This window comes from Drosophila sechellia, chromosome 2L (genome assembly GCF_004382195.2).
Source record: "Drosophila sechellia strain sech25 chromosome 2L, ASM438219v1, whole genome shotgun sequence".
Taxonomy (NCBI): Eukaryota; Metazoa; Arthropoda; class Insecta; order Diptera; family Drosophilidae; genus Drosophila; species Drosophila sechellia.
The window spans coordinates 6,176,237-6,189,369 of NC_045949.1; the positions used below are offsets into that span (position 1 = coordinate 6,176,237).

The window sequence follows — 13,133 nt, forward strand, 5'->3', positions numbered from 1 at the left end:
GTAAGAGCAGCAGAGTGGGAGGGATTGTTTTACTTAACTGCTGTAGGTAGAGTTGGCTAATTAGTTGAAAATAATAATGATAATCATAGTTTCGTTATTTTGTATCATAATGTGCTATAATTTGGTATGCATCAGGTAGTTTCAATAGAAATAGTCAGAAAATTGAATATAATAAAAAAAAAATTTTTATAGTTTCGTAGTTTTTGAACATAAAGTGATTTTTTATTGGATATACTTCAGTTTTTTTTTTTTAAATACAAAGGGTATTTTAGCTTCGGTTTGCCGAAACTAGCTGCCCTTTTTGTTTTGTTTAATATGCCGAATAATAGCGTTGTCACTTGGCCACTCATTTTTTCACAGCTCATTCGTTTCGGCGTTGTATGGTCAGCTACTTTTTAATTGCATTCATAAGATACACCCGCTCGTCGTCCCCAATTGAAAGCCAATTAAAATACGTGCGTAATTTGTTTACACAGTTCTTGAATCCCCTTTTCGGTTTCAGCTTCAGCTTACTTTCAGCTTCAACAGGCCGTGGCCAAAAGTTCTGTTTGGCCAGTGGGGTTATGGTATGAAGTGTGGATTGAATGAGGGGGCGTGGGGCGGTGAGAACTGGGGGCGGTAGAAACCTGGTCATAAAGCACGCCCTGTTTCTTTTGTTGTTTATGAACGCCAGCAGATACGCGTCATTAAGCGCGTTTCTGACGCGTTTTTCTCGCTATTTCCTCGCTGTTTCGGCCGCCCAGGAAACTTTTCCCACTGCCTTTGTGTGCATGTAACTCAAACATTCGCCAATTCACTGGAGTGGCGGCGGCTGAATACACTGCAATGCGATCGCAGAATGCCACTTTGCCAAAATCAACATGGCAACAGATAGTTGAGTTCCGCAAACCAGTGAAGTGGTTAAGGCTCAGCAGACACAGGTTTGATCCCACGGAAAACGCTTTCATAACTGAGTTTGCAGCTAGATTTTCCATTTTCGCACTCCCCGCCGCAGCTGCAGAGATGAAAGTGTATCCGCTGTGTTTGTCAGCAATTTTCAGGGCTTAGCCCACGCACATACATATGTATAGTTCGCATCAGGACCTTTGGTCCTCCCCCTCAGGAGGATCCTTTCGCCCTGCATTGAACTGTAAAATTGTGTAATTTTCAATTTCATAAAGTTTCGCGGTGTTTTCCTTTGTTTGTGTTGTTTTGCCCGCCCGCCCGGCCAAAGAGGGAACTTTGAATTATGATTATCGCACACACACGCGTAACTGCAGCGGACAGGGGCAAGAAGAAGCGGCACGAGCGAGCGGCCGGGCAGCGCACTCAAGTGCAGTTAATTAAATTTTGTGCAATTTATTCTGCTCAAAACTTTTCCAGCTCCAGCAGCAACAATTGGAGTTCCTCCGCCGCACACTGGACTGATGCCAGTTCTTTTGGATATTTTCCTTATATTTTTTGGATTTAACAAACTGATTGATAAATCTACAAATGAGTAAGAGTCTTAATTTAAGTAATTTTTTAGCTTGTAATATGTAACTAAGTTTTTTAAAACATAAAAGAGTGCATAATGAACTGATTTGATCATACTTGCTTGCACGCTAAAAACTTTGAACAATTATTTTGCGTTTGCGAACCACTGTGCGTGGAGCTTTGTTTACTTTTCACTTTGCAGCTCTGCATTCGCCGTCAAAGTTTCGCAAAATAGTTTCCTCCCAGGGAGATGTTTTCCCGGGTCTCGCCACCTTTGTTTATTCGGCCAAATATAACATGCTCAAAGCCACCAAGCATTTGCCAGGCCGTCGCCTTTGAGTTGGCATACTTTTTCCACTTGCCTGGCAATCATCCGTCCTCCGGAGACGCTGCCGACTGGTCGTTCCATTGTTATAATGGATATGCTGGAATCCAAATCGAGATCATCCATCAATTACGCACACAGTTTCTGCATTTCCCGCCAGTTGCAAAAGTTTTGTATGTTTTTCAATAATTAAAAATAATTTATTTATGTTAATATTGAGGGATGTTCCAAGTAGTGGAAGTTGACTGATTGCAACATCTACTGCCAACTTTGGCCGTCTGTGCATAATTAAGCTATTGCGTTCTTACTAAATGAGTTTTCAGAACTGCAGACAGAATGGGCTAAATAACTAAACAGAAAAACCATGCTCTGGAAGCATTGAACACATAAATATTGTTTATGTAAGTAAACATTACGAGGGCAATGCGAGCGAAATAGATGAATATTTGTTGACTTCACTCGCTGCGATACTGAAACCAATTTGTTTATGAGTAAGTGTGACGCGAAATGGTTTTTAAAGTGCCGAATAATACAGTTTGTCAGTCAAAAGTGCTTTTTATAAAGTTGAGCTGCGCCTCAATCATCATAAGCGATTTTTTTTAAATTTATTTTAATTTAAATAAAAAATAAAAAATATTATTAAAGTGTTTTATAAGTTGCCGAATGCTTTAAATACTTATTTGCTGTTTTTGTCTTAGCACACTTGCCTAGCATCCCATTTTCCAAAACTATCTAAGCAGCCCTCGCAGTCTTGAGATCTTCCATGGCCCTCGAGAAGAAACTACGAAAAGGGTCACTGCGAGCATGGGTATCCATATCCATATCTGCAGATGGCGCGATTGACCGCCGCCAAAGCAGCATACTCGGTGGGAGTGGACGAGTGGGAATGGGATTGGGAATGGGAATGGGAGTGGGAGTGGGCCTAACCCTTGTCTGGTGCGCCGGGTCGGTGCTCAGCTTTGACTTATGGTGCTTAAGCACTGAGTGATTGCATCTAATTATTCACAGAATGATAATATTCTCGATATTTTGTGGAAGCAGCAACAACTTGCACCGAGCACCGAGGGGATGACGATGATGATGATGTCTGCGATGTCTCAACGACCTATTCATGACCCCATCGCGGTCCCTTGGTTGGGAGGGGGGCAAGGGGGCGTTGCCCCATCATTCTTGGGAGCAGTGATGATAATTGCGCTTTTCATTCCCTCTCTCAGATTGATGACGAGTGAAAATTGAGTTGCTGAAATGATAGCAGCACAGTATCGCTTCCAATTTCCCGAGCTTTGTCCGCGGCATTCGGCAATTAATTTACGCATAGGGAAAGGTCTCTTGATTTGTTTTCCAATTACGGAATTCCACTGCTTTGTTGAATATCTCCTTGATTGAATATCTCGTTCTTTAATTAGTTGTGATTTTTCATCTTTTTTGACCAGATTTTCTTCTGCTCTTCACAGGAACCTGCAAGCAGGCCTTGGGCATGGAGTCTGGCGCCATCGCCGACTTTCAAATAACGGCCAGTTCGGCCCATGATATGGGAAATGTGGGACCCCAGCATGCCAGGTAAGCTAAGCTCCCCAATCTGGCCCCTATATCATGGCACACACACGTGTCCCCGATGCTGCCTGAAAATGATAAACATCCATTAAATTTGACTCATAATATGACGAATACGAGTGTGCCTGTGGGTTTGTATAATGCGCACACATACATAAGACATTCTCTCGTTTCCTGCGTGCGTACATGAACATTATTATTATGAATTATTTAATGGCGTGTTTAAATGCCTTTATGTCGTTTGTGACAAAAAAAAAAGAAAAACAACAGAAACACCAAACACACAATGACATAAATTAAAATACAACAGCGCAGCAGCAACAACAAGTCGAACAGAAACATGTGCAGAAAATTTACATCCACATCGAGAATAATGATACAACTTATGGCCACATTATATTTCGCTGACATTTATTTGCTTGCTATAAAGAGTGGGAAAGTGCGCGCCTGATTTATCTCAATCCGTTGAAGCTTGACAGAGAGGTACAAAAATATCCTGGTAATTATTTAGAAAGTCAAGGGCTGACCACGCACACACACAAGATCACAGCCATCAAATTCATAATGCTGTGCTGGGCTATAAACTCTTGCAACATCTCTGTAAACATTTTTACGAGCACTAAAATCATCTTCGGAATGAGATACAAGACAAAGAACCGCGGAATATTGACAAAGTCCAACTCAACAAGGCAAACGAATCTCGGAAACAGAACAAGCCATTAAATATAACTTTTGGATTAATATTCGGGAAATAAATGTCATGTCTTAAAGTTTCCTTTTTCTACTAGAAATCGTTTATTGATAGCGCATGTTGTATGAAGTTAAAAATCATTCTCTCTTATATTGAATCTATTTCAAATCTGATCTCAAAGTTTATACGGACGGACAAACGGACAGGGATAATAAGTATGTATATAACTACATAGGTTCATAATAGGACTGTTAGGACGAAAGCTCTACGTTGTATATATTATTAACAAATCTATTATCTATACCTATTAGTTTACAAGACTTTAAAGTTTAAACGGACGGACAGGCGGACAGGCGGACATGGCCATATGTATTTTATAGTACTGATTGGTTCTTTCTATTTGTTTCATAAATTTCAGCTAATCTAGTAACTTACTAGTAGTAAGCCCCTTTACTAATGTTCCTGATTAAGACAATATAAGAACTGAATTTCTATACTTTGAAGCAGGGCATATATTTAATTGAGCATAGCTGATACTACTTTACCAGCGAAGGGAATATGTATATAAAATCAAAAATTGGAACAGCAGAGGATGAGGCATCTCCGTAACGACAGTTACAGACAGCGCAGTCATAAAATTTAAGCAAACGCTACAACTGATCCATGGGCAAACAAACAGTGTATGAGTGGAGTAACAGAAATATTGATTATAATGTCAATGTCGCCTGCGGGCACGGCGTGTGGGTGGTGGGAGGTGGGCGGGGTGTATGGGGAGCTGAGCGGGAAAAAGGAGACCTCGCATAAAAATAAAAGAAAAGCAATAAAATTATGCAAAGTCAACAGAAAAGCGGCCAGCGACAGGCAAACGACAGGCAGGCGACCACGGTGCCCTGGTACGTGTTGACTGCCCTCCCCCAACCGCTCTCCCTTTATTTTCATTTTCCCAAGCCCCAACTCCCCCAAGCCAACATTCCCATTTCCCCGCCCCCTCACAACCCTGTGCACATATGTATATGGAGGTATGTACTTTGTACGGGCAATGGGGGCAGCAGCTCCGGTGCGCAAAACAAATGTTTGGTAGTAAAAATGTCACACATGGCGTTTTGCATGTGGCGCCCTCTGCTGGGAAGAAATTGCCGTGCGATTGGAGTAAGAACACCGGGAGAAAAGGTTAGCATCAGCAGATGCTTCAACATAAATTGTATGCTTTAGGTAAATTTATACTAAATTTAGTTTAGAGTAATATCTTTTAACATTGTCTTAAAGAAGTGTACAATTAATTTGGTAGTTTTAATTACCCATTTTTTGCGGTGCACAAATGTGTGCGTGCCCGAGCCTAATGATGCCCTCGACCGTCTTCGAGTTGGGTTTTTGGTTAACATGCGCCAAAGTCATATGAATTTTATTACAAATGGAAAAGGTGGCTCCACATGAGACACAAAAACCAGAACCAGCGGGAAAGGGTGAATGGTGAGAGGGAAATTCACTTTCTTGTATGATAAATGAAAAACTTTGTTTTCCACATTCGAGCGGCCAAAGTTGGTCTTTAAGTTCCGTTTCGACAAGATTTATATCGTGCTTTTCGGCCACTTGGGAGAAGCACCGGAGTCGATGAAACTTATTACCTTGCTAGCCTACATTTGAGCTCCAATTCGAGAAACAAAGGCGAAACTAAGGCATAGTGCAAATTATGCCATCGCCGTTCTTTATGAGCCTCTCGTGACCGAAAACTCTTTGCCTAATTTAGTTTTACTTTCCCTCGCCGGCGGTTTGCTGTGTGCCTATATTTGCCAATATCTGCCACGATTTTTTTTTTTTTTTTGTTTCACTTTCACGACTGGGAAATGACAATGTGCGGCATTCGCCATGTTTGGGGATGCATGGAATGGCCATGCGTGAATTTTGATGGATGTCTTTTCGGGAAAATATGCGACTCCCCTCTGCACTCGCTGCCGCACATTATCACGCATCAGCCACTTGCGTGTGTATGCACATGCATATGTATGTGTTCGGCATAAATTTTGGACATATATTTTTGACAGGCGATTCGACCCACAATTTCCATCGCCTGAATGTAGGCTACACTTTAATACATTCTATCGCCTGAATGTCCGCAGCACATGGAGAGAGGTCCTGTGACGAGGTCCTCACAGGATAATTGAAGCAATTTAAGGCAAGTCGAAGTTGGGAGTTTGAGGTATTCGTTTACAAGCGAAAAGTGGCCTATTTTAATACATGAAAAATTAAAGGATTTAATGTTACGTATACACGTCTTAAGAAAGTTCAAGCAATTGAAATCGCCCCTTAGGAGTATCAATTTAAGTATCCTCGTCAATGCCACGGATGCTTTGACATTATGTGCGGCGGTGGGGAAATTGAATAAAATGATATAAATAATTCAATAAGCAATTTATTTCTAATGAAATATGTAGGGCAGGGAAACTTTCTGCTACTCGAGGCCAGTGATTGAGAGCGATGCTCAGCGCACAGAAATGCCAAACCGTTATCAAAACTCGAATTCGATTCGAAATTGACTCATTTGTAACATAAAAAGCACATTAACACATTAAGGGATTCCAGACATCGATGGGACTTGGGACCGCCAGTGGAAATGGGGGCTACGGGGGATGATGATTGGATCTGCCGACAGGCGAAGAAAAAACAATGTGGCAAAACATTCCGAGATTCGATAAACTAATGGCGAGGAACGGAATACCATCGGAGCAAACCACACTCGTAAAAATTGCTGCGAGTTTGTAATGTCTTTTTCTGTTAAGGGAATCAATATTTTGACTAACTTGTAACTGTCAATTTAATTCAATACAAAAATGTTGCATATCAACTCACACTCTTAAGCACTCCAAGTCTTGTGTTTCTTCTTAAAATAATTTGCATTTATTTATTATTCTTTATGAACGAAGATGGTTTTAAAGTGGCATGAATTCTGGTGGTTAGATGGCACAAGGAAAAGCAGATCAAGTTCTAAGTTATGGTATTTCGACTGTATACGGATTAAAGTTCCCACCCCGAATTGGATACACCTTTGAGCTCCCATCCCTTGGTGTTGGTGCCCCAACGCCCCCCAAAAACCACCGCCCTAATTGTCGCATTAGACGCTGCTTCTGGCTGTGTGCGAAAGTCAGTTATGTAGCTGGGCCGCAACAAATGGGTGTGCCACTCCGACGAAAACACGCATACGCCCTCGCGCCCATCCACCCACTTATCAAATTCACCTTCCATTGTTGCTCACTCGGCGGCGGTCGTCCTGTCGCTCACTTAGTCGCTTTTGTAGGGTTTCGCCTGTCAGTGGCATTGATTTTCGCTTTCGGCTCTCGGCGCAGCTTGCTTTTAGGCCCCCATTTCCATTGCCATTCCCGGTGCCAGCCCCAATCCCAATCCCAATTCCAATCCCCCAACGTTCGGCTCCTGCGTGGACTAGGCACTGATTGCGATGTGCTGGCAGCCGGCTGTCAGAGTTGGCCACTGAAGCAATTGCTGTTAACGCGTTTTCCATTTTATTGCATTAATGTTTGATTTGGTTTTTCGCCTCATTCCCAGCAACACTGCTGCTTAATGTCCGCCCGATTGAATTGATTGCTGGTGTGCGTGCATCTGGGTGGAGTACACTAGGCTGTGTGCTAGAGAAGACAGCGTGCCAGTCACGAGTCCAATTAACCGATTCTCCATTGTCGATTCTCGCCATTCAAAATGTTCTTTTTATGGATTTTATCGGGAATTGACGGCGGTTTTTTATGAAAGTGTTTGCTTTTGGCACGCTTATAATAGTGTTAAACAGTATGTAACGAGTAAAAAGCAGCTTTTCCGACTCTATTTATTTCATATTACTTATACTAAAGTTACTATTTATCTAAATACATTACATTTCTCATTTCGACAGAACTGCAATTGAATTGTTCTTACTTACCGCACCCTGGAGAACCGCTCTTATTTCTGACAATAGAAATTTCCCACATTTTCCCGCCTTTGTCCATTAAAGCCGCTTTCCAATAAAAACTTGTGCCCTCATGAACAAGTAAACGAAAGTTCGGTAGGGTTCCGCGTCTGCAGCTGTTTAAATAGGTATTTGTAAAGTAACCATTCGGTCTTCTGTTGACCAAATAAAAATAGACAAGAAGCTGCAACTGTGTGGGAGAACCACGCCCTCGCCGCCTTCCACCTGTCTGTCCATTGCGACGGATCACTTAGTTTCGCTTGTGATGTTGCAGTATATATTGTCTATGTTGGTGGAGTGAAATCTTCTGCCAACACATCGGAGGTCGTAGAGTTAAGAGCGCCTGGGCAGGGTAAACAGCGCGGTCCGAAGACTGGCAGGCGTATTGAGTTGTCCAACGGATCACCCGGAAGACTGGGAGTCGTGCTTACGCAGTCTGCAGCTTCTGTTTGCCTTTCAATTACTGGGGGCAAACACGGCATGGCTATTTGGCCTGGCTATTTGCCTTTAAGCAGCCTCCTTTGAGGCTGCTGGTTACGCATGCGCACCACACAATTTGCTGCTTCAGAGATCACTAGTTTCGCTGGCCGTCAATTAAGTTTGCATGGAGATGGAGCAGGAACACATCTTTGATGGGGTAAGCATAATGCGTTTAATGGGATACGATGTGCTTAAATGCTATTTGTATCCAGCAGAAGAAAGATATAAGATGAATTAAAATATACATTATGTACCTAACTTTTGTAACACCACATTTTATCATAATGAGCCATCTATAAAATATTATGTTTATTAAAATCCAGTAGTTATATAGTACTTTTATCAGTTAATTAAAGTTAATTAGCACTATAGACCTACTAAACAAGTCTTTTCCAGCACTGATACTTCTTTACAGATAGATACATACACAAAGCATGCTTTTGAAGTAGCGCAGTTAGGTGTGAGTAATTGAATTATCTATGGCTAAACTATGCTATCAGCAGAAGAGTGGTTGTGCTGCGACAACAATGCATTTTCGAAAAGTCCTTTAGTGCTGCACTATGTACCGGGACATTTGAGTCCAGTCAGGCGCATTTTAGGCAAATGTCATAACCGCACAGGCGACAATGACCAAAAGGAAGCCATTCGAAGGACGGGACTGTGGGCTGCGTAATGAGCCACTTTGGTAGTTGGCCGGCTGCAGCCTCCGACAGAAGAAAGCTGAAGAAAGTGGGTGGCGGCTTTGTCACAGGTATTGCGACCGACAATAATGGCTTAGGAAAGCGGCAGCAAAACAAGGCAGAACCGCAAGAGGGAATCAGCCAAAGCTGACTTGCAATGCTGGAAAACAGCTGCCAAAAAGCCGGCCAAGTAAATGGGCAGAAAATGGGAAATGACATGCGGAGGACAACTCTTCTTCGCCACCGAAGGAAAATGAAACGGGAAAGGCAAAAGGAAAGGAAAATTCGAGGAAAAGCACACAATACAAATGCAAGTCGGGAACGCTTTAGGAGCCGGCAGACAACACTTCAAAAGTGGTGAGGTGGTCGTGGAAAGTGGTAGAATCCAAGTGGCAGTGGGTGAGGCGGCGGGTGCGGAGTTTTGCATTTTGTGTGCCATTGTGTCAAGTGGAAATTGCAGGGCGAAAGCTTAGGAAAAGCGAAGGAAAAAATGGCAAACACGCAGAACTACCAGGCTACACCACGGAAAAGATGACAATATAGCCTCAGGCAGCAACAGCCAGCATAAAAGAAGATGTCGGCTTAAAGTTCAATGGAAAATATGAAAAGTAAAATGGCGACAGTGGCTTCCGTGGAAACGGGAAAAACGGCCGGGAAAGCCAGGGGCCGGGATGGGGAGGGATGCTTGGGTCGACGAGGAGTCGGCCATTAGCGTTTTATGGCCAAAAAGAAAATCGATACACTCGCAAACCCACACACACATACACAGAGGCGAACGACAATATGTTTGCTGCTCTTGTAGTTGGCCTCCATTTCGTTTGCAATTTGTGACGTGCAAGGGTTGAGGACACCTTCCACACGCCCCCGCAGCCCCCTTTGTTTTCACTTCAATCATAAAAGCAAAACACAAAAGCCATTATTCTCTGCAAGAAGGAAGATATACACCTACATACATACATATATGCCATGCCTTCCATCCTTCTAATGTGGGTTACGGCTGAGGAAAACTTTGGGTGCCGGGGAGCGGAGGAGGTTGACCGAGAATATGGTGGAAAAATACTACACTTCGTTGATAACATGCATTGAATCACTAAAATGCCACAGTGTATGCAAGTGCAGTTAATTAACTAACTAAATATGAACACAGCCCCAAATCCATCAAAATTGCCGAGCACATAATCAGGTCAAGACATTTTCTTTTCCAGCTAAGGAATCCTTGAGAGCAGGTCTTACCACAAGACTTACGCTCTGCGAATAATTATCTTCCTGGCAGGTCAAGGATAAATTCCTTTTTACATTAACATTCTACAAAGACAGTTTTGTGGAAGGGTTTTATAAGTTTTAGACAAAGTGCAGGATATAAACAAAATTTAATTAGTGCCACTTATGAAATTAGTAGAAATTCCTGCTCGTCGAATAAGCTAAACCCATTTCTTATTACTGAATGTTTAGCATAAATGGGCAAAATACATTTTTTATTATGCAGCACTTATCTAAGTCAGACCATTCTTGGGATTCGTCTCCAAACACAACATCAAATTTATTTCTTTTTGGGCTGCTCGGGTTCATTTGCTTTTTTGTTATTCCGCCTAAGGACTTCTAATAAGTCTGAGATTTGTGGAATTTATGCAGGAGAGGACTTAAAGTTTGCACCTAGAAGCTGGCTAAGGTTTCCAGCGAAAGCGAAGCAGATTTCCAGCAGCTGGGGCTCTCAAAAGTCCTCCTGCTATCCCCTTGGCAACATAACTTTTGCTTTGAGAACCAAACATAAGCTGCTTAAATTTTGTTTTTCCACTGGAAAAACCTATCCAACATATGCGCCCCATCAAAGCCCATTTAATAGTCGCCAACAAGGGAAGGGTTGCTCCAAATTTGGGGGTTGCAGAGTTCAGTGGCACCCATGTACATTTTGTATGAGTATGTCTATCCCATTGTGTCCTTCACTTCACCTGTGGGCGGCGGGTGGAAAAACTGAACCGGGCTTGTAAAATATTTGCGTTTTCAATATGCCTCAACAAGTGAGTAAGATGCTTACGGGGGGTGTCGGCTTCCCTCCTATTTATTTTTCATTTAATTTCCAATTCCTTCGTTCGGCGCTTTTAATGGCACTTCATGCAATTAAAATGCCAAGTCAACAATTCTTTCAGCGAACAGCTCGTAAGCTACTAAAAATTATTTTTTACGATTGTCATAAAGACGACTCTCTCGCGCCCAACTTTCTCCGCCACCCACAAAAGCCCCCAAAACCCCAAAAACCCTTGCCAAAACAATGACGCCTCGTCTAGCGACTGGCAGCGGAAACAAGCGAGCATCGTCGAGTTTTTAATTAAAATTTTTTCTCCTTTCTTCTCTGCTCAGTTGGTAAAATATTTTGGTAAGCTCGAAGTGTTGGGGCAGTCAAAGAACTGAGGGCAATCCTTTAACAAATTAATTTTTAGCCTCAAATGAGCGCCAGCTGCCTTTAATAGCTTGTTTCCACCTACTTAAGTGGGTGGAGGAGAGCCTCGTCACCTAGCAAAAAGCGATAGATTGACATTGAACCGAGCTGGAAAATACATTCGAAAATGCTGCAAGTTGAGTTTTAGTAACAGTCTTTGAAATTAATTAACAGAAATAGCATTGAGGTGCATTGAATGCTACGTTCTTCAAATTTGCTCAATTCAATTCTATAAGCTCGACATTTCCTGACATTCTTCATATATATAGAAGTATTATAAGTCGGAAAAAGATGACCCAAAACGCATGCCGTGTTCGAAAATGGTTACAGCTTGTTTTTAAAGAATTTCACTTGAAATTCTTCCAGTTTTGCGGCCATAACCTGTAGTTTGCACATATGTACGCCTTACGACGAGCAGAAATCTGTTTCATTTTGAACTTACAACATTTTTGCAATACTTGCATTCGGCACTCTGCCAGGGAAAATAACTCTGTTGGTAAGGAGCTTAAATATTTTGCCGGGAGAATTTAATAAATGTTCTGCTTGTTTATTTCATTTCAATTACTTTTCGTTGGGAAACGGAATTGTTATTAGTATAATACAGCATTACTCGTACTTGGTATTATTGTAAATACTTAAGTTAAGAGTAATAATGTTTTCCATGGTAAATTCCACGCAGCATAACCAAGCAAGCAGTTCTGGATACCCGATTTGACCCACTTAACATATAGTATTTAACTCCCCGAGGATTAGGAATAACGAGCAGAGCTCCTCCATTACCCGACTAGTTTCCACCGAGGCGGACCCAGTTACCAGTTACCCGTAATTGTATCTGTGTATCTTCATCTCCGGATGTGTTGCGAATACATGGCTCGGTCTAGTTGCCGGCTGCTAAGCCACATAAGGTGGTAGCAGACCCAGTTAGCGACCGTGTGTAAATGCAACTTTTGCCACTTAGTCGGTTTTGGTGGGTTCGGGGGCTTGGGGGAACGTTGGAGAAGCCAGGTGTTCCGGGGGGAACTAACATCGTGTGCTGCAGTTATGCGATAGCCGCCGACCTTTTATGGCATTTTTTAGTGGCTCTTGCCTAAATAAAACTTGCTCCAGATGTTGCTGCTCGGGTTCAGGGTTTCCCTCGACGGGGCTTTTCCTCAGTTGACTTGACCATAACGCGCCGTGTATCCTGGGCTCCGCTTGCAAAGTATGCAACAATTTTCCGTAAAGCGAAACCACAGCACAGCAGCGGCAGGTTGAGTGAAAAACACATTTTCGCACGGCATTTTCCGGACTCGTTTCTCCGTCCTCTCGGGAATAGTTTTCGGGTATTAAATAATGTGACGCAATAAATGAGTGGAGCTGTCGGCCTCGTTAGTGCTCCTTCGAAACGAAGCTAATAAAAGGATCTCCTTGCCCGAAATGCAATGTAAGCTGGCCTAAACGAAATATAGCTGGCATTTTTCAGCTGCATAACAAGCAATAGATACACTGAGCGAAAAGAGCCTAACGATTCCCAAGTTTAAGTTTTTTTTTCTAGCTTAAAAGCAGTTGCAGTATATTAA

The 13,133-nt window shown here is 42.4% G+C and overlaps 1 protein-coding gene across 3 annotated transcripts in view; it reads left to right on the top strand.

Moving 5' to 3' along the window:
* LOC6613605 (discoidin domain-containing receptor 2) overlaps positions 1-13,133 on the top strand; it is a 69,893-nt gene that overhangs the window by 22,363 nt on the left and 34,397 nt on the right. Inside the window, exons 1-2 of one of the 3 annotated variants that reach the window (XM_032717945.1) lie at positions 1,459-1,477; positions 3,235-3,340. In XM_032717945.1, coding sequence (XP_032573836.1) covers positions 1,474-1,477; positions 3,235-3,340 — 110 coding nt within the window. In that variant the 5' untranslated portion in view covers positions 1,459-1,473. Of the gene's footprint in view, positions 1-1,458; positions 1,478-3,234; positions 3,341-8,594; positions 8,615-13,133 lie in introns of those variants that run through there. The other 2 variants (XM_032717935.1, XM_032717955.1) reach the window with 2 other exon arrangements.